Here is a 24,489-nt window from a genome sequence, read left to right as displayed (position 1 = left end):
GCATACATAAAATCAGGATGCTATTGATAAACTACTTTATTGGTGCCTGTTCATTTACAAAATATACATGATTAGCAAAATACTCAAAACTTTATTATATCTTTTACATAAATGCCTGTTAAGGCAGGACAACATATAAACATGTCAAAGACACAGAACAGTTACAATTACACGACCACATACTGTAGACAAAAGCAGCAGCAGTGCCACAACGTCATCAACACTTCCATACATTTATAACTTCAGATCCCAGTAAAGCACCACTGACACATGTCCTAAATATATCATTCTCAAAACATAACTCAAACTGTGAGACTGAAGAGATGATAGACACTGGACTGGTTTGGAAAAAGTATGGACAGTGAGTTATATCGGTTTTATCCGCAAAGTAACTGTGAGTTAATAAATACAACAACAAATACTGACAACAGAACAAACGACATCACCTTTTAAAGATCTTAAACACAAAACAGACGTCAAATTGCAACAGAACAAACTGGAAGTTTAACAACTATTTTGGGTGAGTTGCAGATTTGGACAATTCATGCTCCTGTAGATCTATTACACAATTGTCACATGTGCTAAAATCTAACACTGGTTTCTATGTCTTCGCATGCAGATTCTCTACTGCAACGGACATGCACATATGCAGTCTGTAAATACTACATCATTTACAAGTGTTGAGTGGACGAGTGTTGAAAAATAGCTTGTGTTCTTCTCGTCCAAAACATAAAATATGCTCTTTATCTGACTATATTCATCATCATAAGTCGGCTACTTTTAATATACAATTATAAGATCACATTACTATATTAAAGTAAAAAGCAACATTCCAAACAAAACAGTAACAAACCTCCCAATAGAGTGCAGGACAAATACCACATTTTTATTTTTAAGACAAAGAAGTCACTGTGAGGCATGCACTGCCTTATAGAAACAAGTCTAAGCATTGATACATTGAACACTCAGTTGTGCTACCATTGAGTTCTGAATTTATCAACAGGATAGTAAAACAGCACTGGAACAAACTTTGGATACCGTGGTGCAGATACCCAATAAGTGAATTTCAGCGCGACTAACGCCATGTCTGAGAGACTGAAATCCACGCTACACAGAGATGCACCAGTTCACTGCCACAATGCAAGTCAACCGTCTAGAAGCAAATATTTCTACACAGATCTTTTTTTTGTGTGTTGTTGAAAGAGTCTAAAATACAACTGGTCTTCATACAGTAAAGATTATACAGTAATAGATATTAACATGAGAGAACAACAGTACCTCAATACTCATTCATTTACCAAGAAATGAATTCTGTGAGTCATATTAATTTTATACAAGAAAGTAATCTGGTAGTCCATACAAAGTCTCCACAAAATAAGTGTCTGGAAATTACAGAGACCGTTGACATAAAAAGCTACATATGTCTCATCAAACATCATTAGTTAAGGATACATCACTTAAGACATGTTTTATAATATCAGAACTCTTTTGGTGAATGTAGGTTTGTATTTATAGCTGTTCTCGTTTGCTACAGATTTGAATTGCATTGTGAGCAAAAGTTCCTCTTCAACATGATTTTATGACAGTGGTTCTCAACTGGTTTGCATCAGGACGTTGATTTAACACAGAGACGCCACCCAACAGAATATCCAAATACTGACACTAAATTGTATTAATAACAACACTGGCCAAACATGCAAAATGTTAAATGAATAAATGTAATATAACATGAATAGGAAATTAGACAATACTATTAAGGCTTAGCAACAGCAGAAATTTGTACATTTTAAAAACTGCATTTATTTTGTTGTTCTCAGTATAAATGATTCTGTGATTTACTGCATTCATAATTATTTTCCCCAGTTGGGATCCTATCAAAATAAACCTGCAACCTGTTTTGGGTTGTGACTCACCAGTTGAGAACCACTGCTTCCCAAAATTTTGGGCATTCTGTAACATCTTGCATACTTTGAACGTCAAGAAGAGAAAAAGCTCATTATACATAGATACATAATAGTGTTCAGTCATTGCAAACATGCAAAAAGGAACGAATAAACCTTGGATTATATCATTGCACCAGTGGAATCATGGTACATCTGTGCTAGTTCATTACATGTTGCTTTCATAGCTACAATAGTGTATATATTAGTCGACCCTTGTACAAAAATAATCCCCAATCTTAATAGCATCATTTATCAGTCTATACGCACAAAATCAATCTATAAATATAGGCCCGGTTTCACAGACAGGGTTTAGTTTAAGCCCGGACTAACTCTTAGTGAAATAAGGATATTAAAACTACTTTTATAAAAATGCCCTAGTAAAAAACATTACTGGTGTGCATCTTGAGAAAAAAACAATGGCGCTGACATACTTTAAGTCGTTTTAAGGTGAGTTATATTCCCTTAAAATGCTCAAACATTAATTTTAGTCTGGGATTAGCCTTAAACCTTGTCTGTGAAACCGGGCATTAATGTCTTGGAATAAACAATTTAGATACAAAAATATAAGTCGCAAGTGAAGAGCATCTTTACCTGCTGGGATAATCTTAACTCACCTCTTCCCCCTGAATTTCTAAAACTCTGGATTCTTTCACTGCCATAAACAATAGCTTTCTTCAAAACATAAAAATAACACACAGTATACATTATGTGAGAATTATCTTTGATAGCATACAGGTGCCTTGTACATTTAAGAAAGAAAACATGCCCTAAAAAGTATAAAGAATGTTGTTTTTTCACCTTAACACAAATGACCGACAGTAATTGTGACTTCAATACAATACAGAATTATTAAGAATGTCAGGGAAGATCCAAGAAGGTTAAACAAGAACTGCATGCTCCTACCTAATTGAAAAGCAATGATAAGAAAATCAATTTGCTGCATCCCAGTGTTGCTAAGGAACGGTAATCCTTTGGGTTCCACAAAATCATTTCTGATAGACAGAAAGGTAAAATGTGCAAACTTTCTGTTGAAAAGTAAAAATGAGGCAAAAAGTTTCTGGAGAACGGAAGGGGGACGGAAAATAACACATGAAACGGGGAGCTTGACCAATCAGCAGGAGTTCTTCTCCATGGTATCAGTGATTGAAGCACTGCTAGTCGAAAAAAATATGACTGTCTAAAGAAGCAGAACAAAGCAGTTGAGACAGCAAACAACCAGCATTACAATGCACATCAAAAAGCGTCAAATTTGGAAGCAGCATGTCACTGTGTTTCCATATGACACGGGTGCACAATGGTTTCGACTCCCATCGGTGGTAAAATGTGGTCTAGGTGATCGTGTACCATGGGTTGAGCTGATGGTTGTGGATGACGTCACGTCCTGTCCACCTCTCAGGCCAGGGCTCTGGTCAAACAGGGAATGAGTAGAACTGCTGCTGCTGCCACGGCAACAACCATCACCAGGTTCCAGTCTCCCTCAATCTCCTGAGGTTAGGAGGAAGAAAATAATGACAGAGGGCATAGGTCACATGACAGGGTGATTGAAACTGGAAGTTTGAATTTAAAGCCCCCCATGAAATTAAGACTTGAATTTCTGTTAGCAAATACATAACTATATGGAGGCAGAATATGTGTCACCCTTATGTGATTCTAAACTGTATGACTTTCTTCGGCAGAACACAAAATAAAAAAATGTAAGACCCCTGTGGTGAAAATCAAGTTTTTAATGTTTTTTTAATATGTTTTGAGGTGTTTTTAATGTTCTTTAAGACAAACCATGTGAAAATGTATCATTTTAAACCATGGCTGAGTCAAAGATTAAAGTTTTAAGGGATAAAGTTATCTACCCCAGGGGGACTTTAAAAGAATGTTGATAACCAAACGACTTTCATTGTATATAAACAATGAACACAAAAAACTGAGACATTTCTCAAAATAATTTTTTTTCACTGAAGAAACTGAATAAAGTCAAAGGTTTGAAAGGAGAATAAATGATTCCAGATTTAGCATTTTTGGGTGAATTATCCCTTTAAATGTACTTTTTCTAATAAGCAGCCTTGATGTTTACCTTGTACTCGATCACGACACAAAAACAAAATAAAACAGCAAATGTTTCCCTTTCCGCTAGAGGACACCAATCGAGGTAACAAGACAGATCTGGTCCATATTTTAACCATCTTACACAATTTTAATGAATCATCCAAAGGCTTGTTGTTTATTTCCAATAATCTGCTGTAATAGCACTAGACACGAGAGCTAAATATACCCATCTAGAAACCTGGAGAGACGCAACGGCAAGAGCAATGACCCGGTAAACACTCGAATCACTTTCACACACTCGCTCTCCTGCATATTCCATTTCTGTCTCCCTCTCTTTCCATCTGGTGTTGTGAGATTGGCAGCAGAAAACACATGCCTGTCCAGGGAAGTCAAGCACTGTGTATGCATTGCTGGCTTTGGTCAGGACTGCTGGGGAGCCGAACTGAGCCGTGCGTTGAAATCAGAGTTCTGCGAGTTTTGGCCGGGATAATACTCTTCGGATATCTCAGAGGACATATGAATATGACTTTTTCTCAATCATGCGAGCTGATTTAACTGATGGTGATGAACACGCTGCAGCTCCTTTTTAAAGCATCTCAAACATGAGAATGATGATTTCTGTTTTTGTATACTGTAGCTACTAGCTAGTACAAAATTTGGCAATGATTGACATTGCATTTGTGCAGGTTGGCACACTTCAATTCATTCTGACACGCAGTATATGTTTGTCTCTAGAAATCAAATCATTCCTAGAACCATGTTGACCCAATTTTCTATGTTTTTCTACGTCAACTTCTTTTGGTTTCTGGTAAGTTTAAGGTTTTAAACCTGATTGAATAAAGTTATATTCTGTCCAGTGATCAATGCAAGAAATAAAGATAAATAAGTTGTCTAAAGGATTTTGTTTTATCACTTACACTTTAGCAAAATCTTATCATAGGCATTCCACCCATAAATGCTTATCATTTTAGCATTTTGGTTCTATTCTGGAGCAAATTAAGTCTAAAAGTTTGTCCTGCAACAATAATTAAGGCTTGAATGTGTATAAGAAGTGTCTGTTCTTTCAGACGATTGTGAAACAATGTGCACATCCATAAAAGGCCCTCATAAAGACCGTGGCAGTCTGGTCTGCAGCAAAACAACAACAGCTATGATTCATTATGTCGCATAAAAAGTGACATTTCCTCCAGGATAAGGAAAAACTTGTTTCTGTTCTCTTAGAGAAAGAAAAGGCAAAGTCATACCTTTCCCCCTTTAGGACAAGAGCTCCATCCAGCAGCACCATATCAGGCCCATTATTACAACCATTCCTATGAAGGGTATGGAGAGAATAGGGGACTCAGACGAAGGAGTGGAGCTCTGAGGAAAAACACAAGGGGGCGCAGGGATGGAGAGAGGAAGAGGAGGAAGAGGAAGTGAGAGAGACAAACGAAAAAGAATGACAGACGTAAAAATAAAGATACGGTTACACATGGGAGGTTTGTGCACATGTCGAAAAACAAGTAAATCAAATATGGAAAACAATAAAAAAAATTGAGAGAAAGAATGAGTGTGAGGATGAAAGGGATACCGAAACACAACAAGAGATAGATAGATAGAGAGAGAGAGAGAGAGAGAGAGAGAGAGAGAGATAGATAGATAGATAGATAGATAGATAGATAGATAGATAGATAGATAGATAGATAGATAGATAGATAGATAGATAGATAGATAGATAGATAGATAGATAGATAGATAAAGATTAGAGAGAGAGAGAGAGAGAGAGAGAGAAAGAAAGAGAAAGAGAAAGAGAAAGAGAAAGAGAAAGAGAGAGAGAGAGAGAGATAGAGAGAGAGAGAGAGAGAGAGAGAGAGAGATAGATAGATAGATAGATAGATAGATAGATAGATAGATAGATAGATAGATAGATAGATAGATAGATAGATAGATAGATAGATAGATAGATAGATAGATAGATAGATAGATAGATAGATAGATAGATAGATAGATAGATAGATAGATAGATAGATAGATAGATAGATAGATAGATAGATAGATAGATAGATAAAGAATAGATAAAGAATAGATAGATAGATAGATAGATAGATAGATAGATAGATAGATAGATAGATAGATAGATAGATAGATAGATAGATAGATAGATAGATAGACAGACAGACAGACAGACAGATAGATAGATAGATAGATAGATAGATAGATAGATAGATAGATAGATAGATAGATAGATAGATAGATAGATAGATAGATAGATAGATAGATAGATAGATAGATAAAGAATAGATAAAGAATAGATAGATAGATAGATAGATAGATAGATAGATAGATAGATAGATAGATAGATAGATAGATAGATAGATAGATAGATAGATAGATAGATAGATAGATAGATAGATGCCAGCAGTTTAAAAATAATCATCAAATTTGTTTGGAATTTGATATAGTGCCGTGTGCATTGTGAACGTATGGTTGTTTATGGCATGTATATGTATGCAGTGGTCAAAAAGCAACAAAGCGATGGAAGACCACAAGAGAGCAGGGAAACAGGAAAGTACACCCAGATTAGATACACAGCAAAGATGGTTAAACACAAAATGGAAACCTTGTGCTCGATTCAAGCCTCCGGCGTACTAACGCTGAGCCAAGGTTGCCATCTTGGCATTTAAAGATCCTTGCCCACACCGCACAGCCAGCCCAAACTGTTAAAGGAATGTTCCGTGTTAAATCGATCGACTGTGACAGACAAATCCTTGCACAATTGCTCCACAGACTTACATGCAACTGTCAACATGTATTTGCAAACTGAGGGACAAGACAAAACAGAGCACAGGAGCCAGAGGGACCTTCCAAAACTGTTCAAATTTCGGGTTTTTTTCATAAAGTTGACTTGCGGCTTTTACTTTATTATTGCTATCTTAAATGTAGTTATTAAAGGGTTTTCACATAAGGAAACGTAGAAGATCTTTTTGTAGAAGATCTTTTTGTTAGAAATCAACAGCATACATGTAGAAATTAAAGAAGCAATCCGTAACTTTTGCCTTTTATCTCTGTTTAAAACATTGCAGGTTACTTCATATAGATTGACGTCAAATGGTGTCAAATTGACATTTTGCTAAAATTGTAGGCTTACCCGACAGCTCAAATGAGAAACAGTAATATAAGCTTACCATTACGAATTTGGGTAAAGTGAAAATATTTTCACAGATTTGCTAAGTACTACAATTGCTAAATAGTTGTAATTGATTATTTTTAACCCCAAAAAGTTACGGATCGCGGCTTTATCTTGGAACATTCCTTTGATAGATTATGGGGCATGTAGGCAGCAGAACAGTGTGAGTGAGGGGTTATTCACACTAATAAGGACCCCATGAAAGCCTGACGGATATTTTCTTTTCTGTGTTAATGCATTTCCTATAATAAATTAAAGACAGAAGAGAAAAGCAGTCATTTTATATTCATTTATAGTTAACTTTTACAAGTACATTAGAATACAGTAATGGCCTTGCCAATATATCCATAGTCTAAAAGTCCCCCAAAATTTGCATTCTGGGGGCTTTCTGATTTCATGGGGTCTTTAAACTACTACTATGGATAACGAATGATTGATATGGGACACGATACTCAGACTGGATAGACTCTTTACTTGGAGAAGTGGTTTACTGTGGTTAACATTTGGAGTATCAATGGAGGAATTTTTAAGGAAGATCTCATTTTTCACTAAAGGGGTTAGATAGACCTCTATGTCAGTGCACATCGTACAAACACAAAAGCAGATTAAAGAAGCGTTGTTATTTTGCTACAGTGGATCAAGAACAGTAGCTACAAGAGGTTTGACAAACACAAGACAAGAAAACACACACACAGCCCAGAATCAATGTGTGCAACAAAAACATCCCAAGGTGAAACACAAACACTCCGAGAATGGCAGAGTGGTTTAGTAGACAGGATGCGCTTTGAAAGACAAGCACTGCCGGCGCTTGATCCCACATGCAAACATTAGTCATGTGCAGAGCATCTTCAAACGCTGACAACATGTAGGCTGATGAGTCATGGTTTCATTCGGTTGAAAATATCTTGCACTGCTTGCTGTGTGAGTAATGCCTACTAAGATGATTTATTTAAGGTGAGGTCACATTTTTGTCAGCGCGGTTCTCAAGTTCCTGAGAGATCGTTGTGGATCAGTGTGTATGACTGATGTCCAAAGCCCTTTAGAACCCCTCACCTGAGCCTTCCTTCCACCCAACCGATCTAGCTCCGCCCTACAGCGCTGCAGCTCCGCCTCCAGCTCCGCCCTCTCCCTCTGGCTGCACTCGTAAATCCCCTGAAGTTCGAGAAGCTCTCCTTTGAGTCCCTCACACTAAAAGAGAAACATATATATAGAAACGAACAGAAAGCGTGAGATAAAAGGATCATTAAGTTGAATTCTACGTGTAAAAGTTCATTTGTAGATGTGCTACACCTCTCTCTGAACCTTTGAGGCTTTCTCCTCAGCTTGCTTCAGCTGGTCTTTAAGGGAAAACACTTCCGAAAATCCTCCACTCCGGCCCGTCGGGGTGACGGGTTTCCCCTCAAACGAGATGTTCTTCTGGGTATAGGCGTCCACCCATTTTCCACCTTGTTCTACCCCCAACGTGCTCACATGAGCTTCCGTCTTCACCTCCTTTTCGCCGTCATTTTGTGTGTCATATCCAACGTTCTGTTCCGTTGTTAAGCTCAGATATGAGTCACTGGAGCTTTGAGGATGAAAACAGGCACTGGTCATTTATTATCCATAGACACATGTTGTGATGCCTGTTAATCTAATGGATTTACTTTGTTATGGGGGTATAATTATTAAATGACTTGTTCAAAGCAAAGCCTCGTCGCATGTGTGTGAAAAACGCATTGCAGTACTCATCACCAATTCTCTCATCATCATTTTTTCTCACTCTTGGAAATTCTGTTTAATCTTTCTCTCTCTCTATAAGACTGAAGCGTATGTTCAGATAAGATGAAATATATTATAAATATTGGTTCATGGTGCTTTGCAACACTTTAACGCATTAAAGGGTTAGTTCACCCAAAAATAAAAAAATTCTATCATGAGTTACTCACTCTCTTGTTTCCAACCTGTATATATTTCTTTGTTTGGAAGATATTTGGAAGAATGCTTGTGACCAAACAGTTCTTGGGCACCATTGACTACCATAATAGGAAAAAATGACAATGGTGTTTAAAAGTGCTCAAAATTATTTGCTTTCCTACATTCCTCAAAATATCTTCTTTGTGTTCAACAGAACACATTTTTTTCCTACTATGGCACTCAAAAGGGCCAAAAAACAAGCAGAACAAAGAAATGTATACAAACTCAAGGTGAGTAAATGGGTGGACTATCTCTTTTAGACAGATAATGTCTAACAAATATAAAGGTTTGACCTAATTGTAATCTGTTTGTGGTTGATTGACAGGCCGTGTGGCCAATCACCTGGCTCTCTGGTGCTCCAGCATCTCAAGTTTCTCAGAGAGCTGCTTGTTGCCATTTTTCAACGTCTGACACTCGTCCTTCAAAGAGCGACACTCCTCCATCAGTTGGTCCACGTCACCTGTCCAATCACAATGTAAATCAGAACAACAGCTGCCTGTCAAAGCCTGAGAGGAAACAACACTGATTATTTCAAGAATGGAATACTAGCTATAGCACTTAATGTATTATGTTTGTTATTATGTCGAATAGCAATGCATCACGTAAAGATAAACATTTTAAACAGTGATATGTTAAAAAACCATCACATGACTTCATCGTAGTATGTTTAATTAAGCAATAAAAAATGTTAATTTTGGCAGCAAATTTTGATTTAGTTTTAGTCATAGTCTTCTGACATAAATGCAATTTAGTGGAATGACTTCATTGTTATAGTTTTTGTCGATGAAATATTTAAAACACTTTAGTCAACTTTTTTCTAAATAAAATGTACAATCACTTTTAAATTTCTTCATTAATTTGAAATTTTACACAATCCGTGCGGGATTACAAAAATCTTTAGCCTCCCGTTACTTTTTGACAATTAGGCGTGGAAAAATATTTGAGAAATTGCGAAAACGTGCTCTTCGACCATTGACTTTTGATAAAAACTTGTGGAAATGTACACTAAACAGGTTTAGTAACACAAATAATGTGCAGCAGTGAAAAACTAGACATTTCACCAGAGGGCTGTTAATACACAGCAAACCTTGCAACCGGTCTCCATGGAAACAACATTCGTGCCGCAGCAGTTTGACCTGTCAATCAACATTCCTGTTTCCCCATCCCCCATAATGCAACATTCACCCCCAAGAGCATTCCCTTCAGTCTGGAAGTATTCTCACGTTCGCCAACAACTCTCTAGCATCTGCATACTGACAGCCGGTGTGTGTATGTGATGCAAATGAATAACCATCAGAAACGTGTGTACAGATAAACAACTTCTGAACTATCTGAACCTATTCTTTTCCAACATCTGAACCCAGATGAGAAGGAAGATGAACACATTAACCATGGATTTTAATGTCCTCTTGCTTTGTGATGATGAGTTGTACCGATTGAGATTTTTTAAACTAGACACCACTTGCAGACGTTTTGAATTTTTAAATAGAAAACAACACATGATTAAATCTGCAGACTTGCACAACAACTCCAGACTGAAAATCGGAGAAAAGTCTTGTAGTGTGTTCCAGCCATAAATCGTATTTTAACAGATCTTAATATAGTAGTTTTAAAGGCAACAGGGGAGCAGAAAACCGCCCCCGTGCCCTCAGAGACAGTGAAAGATGTCAACACCAGCACCACAGCTCAGACAAATGAGGCGTTACGAAGGTCCTGCAGTCTGTCAGAATGTCAAACACACACTCAGACGATGAGATTTATCAATGTATGTGCATTCTGGGTAAAACACAACCCGTAAGTAACTTTTCTGTCAGGTTTGGATGTGTTTAATCAGTGCAACGGTCAACGGTGAAGAAAAGCAGATGATGAATTTGTTATGTTGTATTAGTGCTATTTGTCAAATTGTTGGAACGAGGTCGTGTGAAATAAAGAAAAGTCTCGCTGGAAAAATTTCAGCTGGCTAACATAAACTTTTTTATCTCACTGAGCCCTTCTGTTGAGTGAATAATTGTATATCCCTATAAACATTAAGCACCATCCTAGATTCCTAGAACATTGTCACTAACCTTATATTTGTTTGTTTATTAAGCTGTTTTGTCATAAGGAGCACTGCTGTGATGCTCATATGAACAATCTGAGTGTCTCGCCTCAGTTTGCATACGTACCCCCACCCGCGGCTTTCTCCCGCTCCTCCCTGCATTGGCTCTTCATGCTGATCTCGGCCCTCAGCGTGGTCAGCTCCAGCTCGTACTCCTGTGTGGTGCCGCGCAGACGCTCCAGCTCGGCGCGCAGACGGCACAGCTCCTCCTGCAGCAGAGCGATGTCATTTTCCCGCTCGGCTGCGGCCTCCTCCGCCGCCTGCTGGAGCTCCTGCACTTCATCCTGAGCTACACGCAGCTCCCCCTGCGCCTCCCAAAGCTCACTGGCCTTCTCCTCCTCCAGGCTGTCCAGCTCCTCCTGCACCGAGCGCAGCTGGGCTATGGGTCAGAACATTACAGATAAGATAAAACAATATCTGGAGGAGATACATTTGAGAGTAAGAGTGTTTTTTTTTCACAAAAGATGCAGAGTTTAAGGGACTGTACTCCCAAAATCTCAGTCTCCATCCGCTCCCATTGTATGAAAAAAGGGCAATGTCTCCTTAGCCCTTCCATAATGAAATACAGTCACATGACACATGAGTAAATAAACAACAAGTGAACAACAGAACTTTAGTTTTTGGGTGAACTATGCCTTTAAGCAAAAGTTTCCATGTAAGTTCAATTAAAATTACACTGAAACTTATTGAAATGCTGGAGGCACAGTGTACCCTAGTTTAAAGTGATGAAAGAGTTTAGTAATTTAAGAAGAGAGAAAAAATATGAGAAAATAAAAATAGACAAAACAAGCTGTCAACTAACATATAAAAATCAATGTATCATTTGATCATTGAAACATCTATGGGTCAATACAGATCAAAATCAACCTGGATTGAAAATCGAAGTCATCTGGAGTAAAACAATACAAGCCTTCATTTCACATCTCATTATAAAAATCGCTCAGCACGTCCAGCTGTCGAATGTCAAAAACTGTCAAAACGCCTCAAACTAACCACGCTATGCGCAAATATGACACTGCAAGGACTTCTCTGGAAAACTATAATCAGTCTCGTTCGAAAAATGCAGCAACACAGTTTGCAAAAAACCTACAGCTGGCATCAGCTGTGATAAAACTGAGCGATCTGTTTCTCTATTATTCAGCTTTAATACAATAATCTGACTCTGGCAGCAATTTGTGTTGTTCATATTTGTCATTCCAGACAGGCAGAGCAGTAAATGCTGGTTTACTTTGCGTCCTCACACTTCATTTAATTTAATTAATCTGAAGTCACTTCACTGCGCCGCAAAGTGGAGTCGCTGGGGAAATCCATTGTCTCGCTATTCCCACTGCGATCTGCCCTTGTGATGGCTGTACAACTCACAGACACACACCTCACTACTTGCACTTGTATCTACACACTGTTCACTCCAACAGATGAGGATGTACAGTATATGCCAAGGGAAGTGACATCATGCTGGAACAACTCTTTGCGCTGTGTTAGCTGTCTGCATAATGTGTGTTCTAACGGAAATAATCTCAGTCACAAATCATATAGATAACAGTTTGACTGAATACAACAAGCCTTTGCCGAAGAGCGTAAATGCTGTGCAAGCTACAATGAAATTAGTTTAGATATTATCATTTCTAATACATGAATGAAGAGACAAAGGAATTATTCTGAATGAGGAGATAATTCCTTTATAATGGAATTCAAGCGTATTTTGCTAACTGCATTCTACACTGTTCACTGTACACCACTTTATATGTATCAATTGTATGTGACACCACATGCAGTATTCATCTATGTTGAAAAAACTGTTGTCAAGTGACCTCAAAATGCAAGCATGTAATTCAGCAAAGGGAGTGCAGTTAAAATCTCAGAGATGATTTTGTGTTTATGTCAGCCAGACAATGACGAAAAAAATGTTACGGTCTGGTTAAATGCATTGCATTGTGGGACAAAGTACCCAACTTCAATGCGCTTTGCTGTATGCTACAAAATGTAGGAGTTCATCTGGAGCTTAGAACACTATGTACTTTGCATAGTATGATTTATATTTCTAACCAAGTCTATGTTCTTCATTTTAAATTCAGCACGACGACATAAAGATGCAAATGAGCTCTTTTAATGATCAGTGATGGTGTGATATGAAGGATGATATTTATTTGTGTTGGACACAGCTGTTTTCCAACATGTCTTACATACGGAGACAAAAACAGCTGCTTGATGACTCCTACTTAAGCAATCTGTGTCAAAATACGCGTTACAGAAAATCATATTTGACAACTAACATTTTATGTCCTTGAGTACATTTTTGGCACAAACATTGAGATGTGTCTAGTTTATATGCGTGTGTGTTTACTGTGATACCTTGAAGTCTTTGGATCTGTCTTGTAAAGCTTTCAGCCTGGTGGGCGCTTGCCAGACGTTCTTCTTCCAGTAGACCTACAAAGCAAAAGAATGTTTCTATCAATGTAACGGGTTGATGTATCGTATATGAACTGTATCTTGGGGCAATACGTCTGTTTAATGCCTTTTAACGTCTGTTTAATCCTATTGGCTGAGCTGCTGACATGTGACCTGCATCCAATTATATGTTTAATTTTGTGCATTTCTTGCTTTAAGAAGGTCTCTCTTAGGGTCTAGCTTTCTTGATAAAAATGTTGTGTTAAAATTATTTTATTTTTCATTGACAGGTCTATTCAATACTTATTCATTTACATACAGAATCTCAAAAGCTGTCAATTCATTAACAAAATAACAAACACTAAAAATATTGTGATACAGTCGAAATTGTGAGTTCAGCATTGAGTTTTTTTATTGAATCATCCATAGTAAATAGTAACTCATTACTACCATACTTGCGAGTGATATCAAACATCAAAGGAATATTTCATCCAAAAATAAAAAAGCTATTATAATTTAGCAATCAGATCATTTAGCCAATGATCAGGTTTCAAATGCGGATTAGTCGGACTCATAAACAAATCATTCAGACTGGTTTCGCATGTATGTGGCACAGTGACTCAGTGATGTGGTGAGAGTTGGACAACAGGTGGTCTGCTGGTCAATGACAGCTGAGCATGCTCAGAGGGTTCTCCCCACTGATGATGTCACACCTCAGAAAACTCCCACTCGGCAATCATTATCACTAAACGCTGCGCACACATGCATACTCACCCTGAAGCTCGTTGTAGCTCTCCTCGTGTCGTTGTGACACTTCTCTGGTCTCCTCCAGCTCCAGCAGCAGCTGCACCACCTGTGATCTCAGAAGCTCCAGCTCATCTTCCTCGTCTATTCCTGTCTGTTCCTCCTCCTCCTCCTCTGTGTTCTCCTGCTTGACCTCCTTCTTCTCTCGTTCCTCCTCTTGTCCCTTCTCTCCATTTCCAACCTCTGTGTTCTTCTGATCTCTGTCCTCGTTCTCCTCCAGTGACTCCCGCTCTTTGGCCGTCATGTCGATGCCTATGCCTGGCCGCACTGTTTTGAGATCGCACACATCATCTGAGACAAAGAGAGAGATGGATTAATTTTACAGATGAATGATATTTTAAATAAGCTTTAATGATGGTTATGACACTCTGGGATCTGTTTCCTGGTGATGAGACATCACAATTATTAACCATTTGTTTGAGTTTGTAAAAACTGTTTTTATTTTATGTGGAATAAAACACCATATGTATCATTTTTCCATACAACCATGATTATATAAGAATTGCTACATTAAAGTTTGTTATTGGAATGTAATTTTTCATCATTTAGACATGATAACCCACAAAAACCTACACTAATATTAAAAATTTTACTACTTTGGCTGTAAAAAGTAAGATGTGTTCAGTCAGGTTTTCCATACTGTACTTCTATCTATAAATGCATTTCTCTACTTGTCTGGGTTTAACTTGCACTAATAATATCAGCTCGTTCAGCAAAATGTCTTTAACGTTTAAGCATTCTCTCAATCATGCACTCATTTCTCCATTTGGAAAGGAGATGTGAAGATATGCATGTCCCAGACCCCCACCCCCAACCTCCACCTGTCGTCCCTGATGGGCAGCCGCTAAATCCATCCAGTTCAGCACCTTTGTGAGGAACCACTTCATCACCTGCCGCCCCGAGTCTCATCTCCCCCGGCCCCCCACAGACCTCCAGACCTCCCTCATGCAGTTCAAACACCCAGCTAGAGCCGACAGAGCCGCAATTAATTGCACCTCCTGCCATCACCTGTTGTCTACTCACAAACACACAGTCAATAGCACAGAGGTGCAAAATGCAAGAGACTCGGTGCGCCCTCTAGTGGTAGGCGTGTATATACAGTAAAAAAAATGTTTTACTTTTCCTTAAATGTAAAAATCTTTAAAATACTGTATAGTGAGCTTGTTAGAAAATATCGAACAGTCTCTCCATCTCCATATTTTTTCCTTTATACCTTAAGCAACCCCTTCCCTGACTTTCTCACTATTCAAATCACCTCCTTTTTATCCCAGCAGTCTAATTTTCAAGATTATCCTTCCGTTCTTGACATGATTCTGCATTTCAAACACTCACCTGTTTTTTTCCGGCTCTCAATTTCACACCCTCACACCCGCCCTCTCTTTCTCACACACACACACACACACACACACACACTCCATCCAGGTCTGACCCAGAAATCTAACAGGTGTGTTCAGCTGTGGATTCTCTCACCTGAACTTTAACTTCTGAACTAAGAGAACCAGGCCATCTAAACGTTCAGTCTAGATCTCCCCTTATAAAACAATTAACAAATGTCCTTTGTATATACACACATTCATAGCGATTTAACACAATCTTATATAATCTTATAAAACCAAGTCTATAATATCAGAAGGCAACCTGAAATAGAAATCATGTTAAAAATGTTAATTTTCTACCATTGTGTCTGAACCTCTTGCCTCACAAACAAGCCTGCGATCTGACTTTCGCACACTGCGACACAAGAGATAATCTGCATGCCAAACCTGACTAGACAGTTCACCTCTATGATCCTCTTAGATCAGATGCTTGAGAGGGATTAACAAGATCTGTCGACGCAGAAAAGATATAGTCTTGCCAGATTTTCCTTCCTTTTCATTTCTCTCTCCAATCTTTGTTTACTCACTGCTTGTCCTGTCTTTCTTTTCTCCTCTCATTTGTTTGCTTATTCCATCCCTCTCTCTCTATTCTTCAACGATATATATGCCGCTGTAATGAGCCCTGTGCTGTACTGATTGTGTTTTACAGATTAAAATGTTCAAAACATCTACTAAATAATAATGACTAAGTGGGAACCCTCTCCATCTCTGTCACACACTACTTATAGCAGAAGACAGGCTGTGTCTTGGGCTTTCCAGAAGTACAGTATATTATTAGATGAGACATGATGATGATGACAGAATGTTTCATTTTGTGTCCTGTGTGTATGGGTTTATAGTGTACGAGGGCGCTAAAATGGATGAACAATTTCTTTAAAAAAATGTCAAACCCTTACTGTTCCTGTAATCTTTAAGACTCAAAGCATCCCAAATCAAAACCATCCCAAAAGATTTCTTGTAACAACACTACACACTGTACACGTCCATGACTGACAGAATGTCACTTCCTGTTTAACCCAGATTCTGTTTGACCAGTGCTTCTCTCTCCTTTACCTTAAATGTGTGCTTTCACTGTGCATGCGTGCCTGTGTGTGTGTGTGTGTGTGTGTGTGTGTGTACGTGTACGTTTACGTGTACGCGTGCATGTCTGTGTGTGTGTGTGCTTGTCTGTGTATGTGTTAGTACATGTGCATATTCTGTGTGTGGAGTGTTTGTATGAGGGTATCTCTGTCTCCTCTGTTTTCACATTTTCCTTGTTCTTACAGATATAACCTTAATTATTTTGCTTAAAGTCATTATGTCTCATGTACAGCTGCTTTGCAACAACACAAATCTTAAAAAGCGCTATATGAATAAAATTGAATTGACTTGAGTCGGTGCAGGTGGAGAGCTAGCGCAATTTCTCCAGATACCAAAAACAGCATCAATCAAACAACGACACCATTCAGATGCCAGAATGCTTCTCCGTTCTTGTCGTGCACACTTCCTCTCTTGTTTTTAAAGCTACGTTTGTTTGCACAACATACTACAAAAAATCAGAAAATCATCAATCAATCAGCGCAACTTGTTCTTATTAAAAGAGAGGTCATAAAAGCAGAATGAATAAACTTCTCCAAATACATAAAACAGTGATTCATTTCTAATTCCTCCCACAATTAATTTCTACAATAAAGCCCACTGTTCTCTCTTTTCCTATACGACAAGCGCATTCAGATTATGATCTGCCTATGTCTGGCTAAAATCCAGATGGTGACATCAGTTTCCTGTTTATCGTTTTGCTCTCATTGCCAGCGCTGGTCCGGGGAAACACTACACTGACCTTAACCTTAACACACATATATATGCTTTACATTTACGCATACACTTTAACTCTACTGCCATCCCCCGTCCATTAAACACCAGTCTAAACATTATTTATAGTCTTGCTTCATTCCTTTAATAGAAAAGTTAGAGGCACCGTAGCCTCAAGCAAGTTCAAGGTTAAAGAAATGTGCATACAAAATCAATAAGTGACATTTAGAGTGAAAGGTCATCATCAAATGATTCAGAACACAATCAATTGAGCTTTTGATAAAAAATATATATTTTGAAGAATGCTGGCAACGAAATAACACTGACCACCATTGACTTCCATTGTGTCGATACAAAACCACTGCGACATCTCCTAAAATATCTTCTTTTGTGTTCCACAGAGTGATACAGGTTTTAAATGACATTAAGGTGAATAAATTATGGCAGAACTTAATTTTTTTTGGTAAACTACCCCCTTTTAAAAAACTGTAATAAAATACATTGCATACATCACAAATATATTGCTTTCAATAAATCATTAAATCAGGCTTTGATGTCTTCCTCTCTCCATGTTTTTTTCAGCTTTCAGTGTATAACACTAAGACTAACAAACAAAGACTCTAACTATGCTAGGATTTTTCCTAAAAGTAAATGACATTCCTCCTTTATATTAAAGCGTGACTGGAATGCAGCGTGTTGTTTTCAACCAAGTCGAAAAAAATCAAGAACTACAACTGTACAGGCATATTCAGTAATGGGTCAAAAGTTGCACTTGTCATAATGTTAAACAGCTTTTGTAAAGTCAATCGGGCTCAAGGGGTGTAAGCAGGCTTCTAAATGAAGGAAATGATGAAGTCGCTATATAAATTTGCATTAACCACAGACTAAATTTAGACCCAGATTGAGCGGCTAAATGGTGCCTGTCAGTAAATAACAAAAAGCATGGATATGTGAACTCCAAGAACTGTTGGGCTAAAAAAAACACAATCTGTCCCTAATAGAAGACATCTCTGTGTTCAGTTAAGGGCACAATTCTGTCATCATTTACTCACCCTCGAGTTGTTCTAAATCTGTAAAATGTCTTTGTTCTGTTGAACACAGAGAAAGATATTTGGAAGAATCCTTGTAACTAAACAGTTTTTGAACCCCGTTGACTACCATAGTAGGAAAAACTAGTCAAAAGTGCCTAGAACTGCTTTCCTACATTCTTCAAAATGACTTCTTTTGTGCTCAACAGAACAAAGAAATCCTGTCTGAAACTTCTTGATACGCATCTGAATGCATGTAAAGTAAAAAAAACTAGTCAAAACGATAACAAGGATAAGGATAGCTTGCCAAATTTGCTAAAATGTGTTTTTCATGCTCCACGGTGGAAGATATAATATATATTTTGGGGCTACACTTTAAAAACAATTTTGCCTGTGTTCAAAAATGAATAAAGAAGGAAATAGTCGACATTCCTATCTGTATTAAACAAAGCTTGTGTGGCCCTTTAACAATCCAACGCAACCACAATTTCAATCTTCATCCGGTCGTAAAGACACACTTCAAGAACATCATTGAGAGCTCAAAGGTGGGGAAGCAATATCTGCAATTACATTACATTACATGCATTTGACAGATGCTTTTATCCAAAGCGAGTTAAAGTGCATCACTATGTGTGTTTCCTGAGTATTAAACCCATGGGCTTTGCTTTCCTAACACAAAGCTCCTCCACCTGAGCTTCATAAACACCAATATCTTTTCACGAAACAACACAATTATGATCCCTGCTCCTCTCCTCTATTGTGACACTGTAAAGGATCTATCATTCAATAATGACAACATACAGTGTTACCACAGGAGCAGAAAACCTCTTTCCAGAATTTGCTATATTTGCCTAGAGCAAGTAAATGTAATAAAACAATCCCAAATATATGCAGTCTCTGTTTTCGAGCATCACTGACCATTAGACTAGACAAGTTACACTTTGTGTGTGTGTCCATTCCAATGACATCCACGAACGCACAAATTTCACCGCAGAATAAGAAAGTAGAGTAATGTCAACGTAATAAAGCAGGAAAACATGAATTCAAGTAGAGAACTAAGTGAATTTGGCAGAGGAATGATGAGCGGTCGGTTCTAGTGAGATTGTACTCGTTCCCAAAAGCATTAGTGCTTTAAATGTCTGTGCCTAACCGTGTCGGGTTTCTGGCGCAGTGAAGAGAACCATGAATTATTCACATCGGCTTGGAGGGTAGAAAGAAAGGTAGAGAGAGAAGTGAGGGGGGCGGGAAGCAGGAACGAGGGAGACAGTGGGGAGAGAAAGTTGCAAGAAGGGAGATTGCTGCTTGCTCTTTCTTTCTCTCTGACATACGCAAGGGGAGGGGGCAGGATGACGTTAAAGTTTGCAGGAGTTAACACGCATGCCTTGTTGCTATGGTTACAGCCCCGTGCAAAAGCCCCAATGGTTCTTACTGAAATCTTTTGGTGCTGTAAGCATACACATGTAATAAAACTTACAAAGTATACAACATCTACACAGATATTTCATGTATACCAAGATCTAACTAAACGTTCTTTGTGTATTAAATAAACTGACTGGTTGTGCAATGGTATAGGTTTAAAATAAAGTGACATTTTTTCAAATATACTATTAAGATGTTTTGAAAACGTTATATTTACGTTTCACAGGTATAAACTGAAGTTTATGGGAAGAGGCTTGGCAAAGAAATTACACACAACACAACACATTCACAGTCAATAGCTACAAATATTGCAACACAAAATAAATAACTGATAAATTTCGAAACAATTGAGGTCACTGTATGCTTTATTTCTTGCGAGATTTTTATTCTTCTTTGCATTTATATGAATAAAACCAATTACACTGTATTTTCCTTTTTGTCACATAATTTTAATCTAACCGAAGTTAGGCAATAGAAGCAAATATTGTATAAGCCCCTCCGGAAATCACTTTCAGACACTATTTTACTATGATCTTTATCAAATACCAACATTTAAAACTATGAAAAATAGCAACCACGTTGAAACGTCCAAGCAACCATCCAAAACCAACTATTATTATGGCAACACATTATATTTTGGCCCCCATTATGCCGCATGGTTTCATTAGATTACGTAAGATTTTTCCTCTTTGCCTGGAAAAATAAGTCATTGATGTCTGGGAGAATATATTAAGAAAACAGTTTGGGTTTCAATTTTGTACAAGCACACAGAAACCACAACACAGGAAGTTGAAAGATAGACATACACTGTCGGAAAGAAAATAACCATGTGTATCTCTAAAAGAAGAAACTGAAAAGTTAGCTCTCTCTGTGGACTCTTCGTGAGTTCACTCTTGAGAAAAAAAATTCTTACAGTGTGTGTGGGCCCTCATCCGTGCAATGCGTCTCTCAGCATGAAAACCTTTCTTGCTAACCGAACGTGATATCACTTGAGAACAGCCCTTGAGATTCACGCCATAAGCTCTTCTGGAACCTTCTGAATGGCCACTCCTCACATCTGTGACAGCCCATGCAGAGGGAGGACACCCGCAGGAAGGAGAAAAAGATGGGAGGAAGGAAAGCTGGGATAGGCATAGTATGTGTCACCACAGTTCAGAGGTCAACATATATGTTAACCTCAAGAACATCTACACGAAAGCAAACCTCCACCATAACAGAATGTTCTGGGTTCAAAATAAGATCAGATTTACAGACCATAACTGCTGTTAAATGCACATATAAGAGTAACATTTTCTGGGCAAACTTGCACGGACAAAAAACCTAAAATGAAAAGAGAAGCCTCCACGTGAAGTAGAGGTCGGTAACTGCAGCAGAAGAAACTTTAGGGTTCGACCGGATCCTGTGTGGCGCTACAGCTCCAAGGAATGTGGGGGACGGGGAAAAGAATGTGTGTTTTCATCATCCGGGGGTGGACAGGGAATGCAAGTGGCACTCAAATAATGTAGAGCGTGTGGGTGTTTCTGGTGGATGGACCGGAGGCAACAGTATTACTGTTGTTAAAATCACCAGGGCATTTAGAAGCAATTGTCAAAGCACAGCTAACAAGAGCATGTGTGTGTGGTGTGCTTAAACCATCCTCTCCCTCGCTCTCTCCATGCTATCCGATCTTCGAAACATCCTTCTATGTCTCCATCTCAGTCCACCTACAGAGACATATGTCCCAATTTACTGCAGTAACACAGAGTTAAAAAAGTAAAAGATTAGTGGTTTATTTTGTCGCATGAGACTCGGTTCTTTAGGAGATGGAGGTGGCAGCGATGCTTTGAAGATCACATGGGCCGCACGCTTCAGATCAGAGGCACAATCAATCCCAGTCTGTGTGAAAAACATCTATTTAAAAGGAGATCTATAATGTTAGATATATGCACATTATACATTTCATTAGATATTGGAAATACGTGGTTATTTGATTTCTCACAGTCCCTTGCGGAAGAATAAATGAAATTTAGGTAAATAAATGTTGGGGTCAAATATTCCTTTAAAAGGATTGAGACAAAATGAAGTAAAAATAACTCCGAATATTTGTATTCATATAATATAAATATAATACTCAAAACATTTTATTTAAAAGTTATTTTTCAAAATGTTATGAAGAAGAAAGTCAACAAGGTGTGGAATGACATGAGGGTGAGTAAATAGAAACCACATTTTTAATTTCATAAGGTTTGTTGTTTTGCTACATACTGGTATAATTAAAACCGGTTTTTCTCACCCAAGATACACACAAACTAGATCTGCTGTGACACATAACTGTGTGATGGTTCACAGACATACTGATACCCTCTCTCTCTCTTTCACACACACACACACACACACACACACACACTCATCAGACAAAGGAAGCATGACGTCTCATTCCATAAACTTCAGCAAACCAAGAAACCAGCAAACCAAGAAGATGCAAATGGGAGAGAAAACGATAACATTTCCATGCATCGTAGAACGAATAAGCACCTGTCTCCATCTCACTCGTACCTGCAGCATCCAGGACCTCCTCGATGACGGGCGGCAGACGCAATCCGCAGTCCATGGTTGCCGTGGCGACGGGCGTCAGGAATGATACAGGGGCGGGGGGCACTGAGGGGCTAGACGTCCACACGTACACTCCAATAGAGCAGTCGCAGTGACAATAAGCGCGCAAAGCCCTTGGAGAAATGTCAGTCTCCACACACACTGTGGCGCAACGGTCGATGCATCCTGACACACAAAAACACACACAAACAATATCATATAGGTCTGTATTAGTTCAACGTCCTAACAAACAAGCTAAACTGATGCTTGGAGATGATTCATTGCTATTCCTGTAAAACTGTGCAACTCTCTGTCGTCTCCTCCTTCCAAAACAAAGCTTGAGACAATGCAGAGCATCGAGGATATCTGCGTAGCCTAATAGAAAGCATTTTCTTACCTTTAATGTGATCTGGTGCACTGACAGCTTACGTTCCCGTCGCGTTCGCGTTGTATCGTTTACTGCGCGCTCTCGACTGAGCTGTCGTCCCCTCTCTCTCTCTCTCTCTCTCTCTCTCTCGCTCACTCATTCTTGCTCCCCCTTCATCGCTGAACCATAGGTGATGGGAGATTTTCTCATCCGTTAACTATTTTCTCACAGACTCAAATAAGGAAACTTCTAGCAAGATCCTTGCCGTCCATTAATATTTACTTTCGGGCCATATTGAAAGAATGAGCAAAAAACACTTACGAAATCTAACCATGACCACTAAAGTAACACAAAATTTATAGCAAACGCAAATTTACTATTGTTGCACTGCAGGAAACATTATTTTAACATATAGCATGATATTTAAATTGTACAAAAAGTGTACTATACTTTAACAATAAAACCATTTCCGGAAAATAATTGTTGAACAATAATAATGAACAATAATAAAAACATTTAGGAAATCATTTTTCCTACCCACATGAAAATTACAGTAAACTTCTTATAGTAAACACTACTAGTAGACTCAGTATCATTATTACTGTATCTTGTCATTAATAATGGCTAAATTATTATTATTGTATTATTTGTCATTATTAATTATATGTCGTCATCATTGTATTATTTTTGTCAATTGTATTATAGGTCTACACAAATGTGATCTTTAGGCATGTTTTTGTTTTTATGAAAATTACTACACCGACCAAAATGATAAATGCAAATTTTGTTTTTGCTCCCATTTTTCATGTGCTGAACTCAATGATCTAAGACTTTTTCTATGTACACTTAGGCCTATTTCTCTCGAATATTGTTCACAATTCAGTCTACATCTGAGCACTTCTGATTTTTCTGAGATAATCCATCCACCTCACAGGTGTGGCATATCAAGATGCTGATTAGACAACATGATTATTGCACAGGTGTGCCTTAGGCTGGCCACAATAAAAGGCCACTCTATAATATGCAGTTTTACTGTATTGGGGGGTCCAAAAACCAGTCAGAATCTGGTGTGATGACCAGCGGATAGGATCGAAACACCAATACTGGAATAAGCCCCAAAACACACTACATAAAGTCATATTGTAATGGTTTAAATGGTAAACATCTGGGGATTCATAATGGTGCTGTAATGGAAACCAGTTTTTTTCACTAGGGTTTTTTCACTAAAAGCAACAGTATTTGGGGACATTTTGAGTGTGAATAGCAAAAATATGCACCATTCACCAACACGGCCGCTTCACACAGACACTTTTAGCCTGTTTTGGATCAGATGTGAAAACACCCAACAAAAGAAAGACTGCATAGCAATGAAAATCTCTTAAGTAGCCATCATTTTTTAACAAGTGACAGTGACAGTTGGCATGAGTCGCCACACCACGTCAGAGCAATTTGATGGCGTTGCTTGGCAACCAAGCGGTCTGCTGGATGGCAACCGAATCACTGCTGAAACGAGGCCAAAAATGATCCACTTAAATGACCCATCAA

The 24,489-nt window shown here is 38.3% G+C and overlaps 1 protein-coding gene across 4 annotated transcripts; it reads right to left on the bottom strand.

Moving 5' to 3' along the window:
- Positions 1-860: 860 nt before the first annotated feature.
- LOC130421169 (coiled-coil domain-containing protein 136) lies at positions 861-23,066 on the bottom strand. 4 transcript variants are annotated; one of them, XR_008906771.1, is made up of 10 exons: positions 22,975-23,066; positions 22,521-22,763; positions 14,363-14,683; positions 13,553-13,627; positions 11,268-11,579; positions 9,445-9,562; positions 8,440-8,713; positions 8,203-8,337; positions 5,228-5,293; positions 861-3,428 (listed from the first exon to the last, which is right to left on the bottom strand). XR_008906771.1 is itself a non-coding variant. In XM_056748920.1 (10 exons), exons 2-9 carry the CDS (start codon positions 22,594-22,596, stop codon positions 5,238-5,240), a joined length of 1,416 nt encoding a protein of 471 aa, XP_056604898.1. In that variant the 5' UTR covers positions 22,597-22,763; positions 22,975-23,066; the 3' UTR covers positions 861-3,428; positions 5,228-5,237. The 4 variants fall into 4 exon arrangements, 3 of the variants coding, with proteins under 3 accessions (XP_056604898.1, XP_056604899.1, XP_056604901.1); XM_056748920.1 differs by having other exon boundaries at positions 5,228-5,342; XM_056748921.1 differs by having other exon boundaries at positions 5,228-5,342; positions 8,452-8,713.
- Positions 23,067-24,489: the final 1,423 nt, after the last annotated feature.

This window comes from Triplophysa dalaica, chromosome 5 (genome assembly GCF_015846415.1).
Source record: "Triplophysa dalaica isolate WHDGS20190420 chromosome 5, ASM1584641v1, whole genome shotgun sequence".
In the NCBI taxonomy this organism is placed as follows: Eukaryota; Metazoa; Chordata; class Actinopteri; order Cypriniformes; family Nemacheilidae; genus Triplophysa; species Triplophysa dalaica.
Note: the sequence above shows the minus strand (reverse complement) of the source record. Positions and strands in the feature narration are given on the sequence as shown.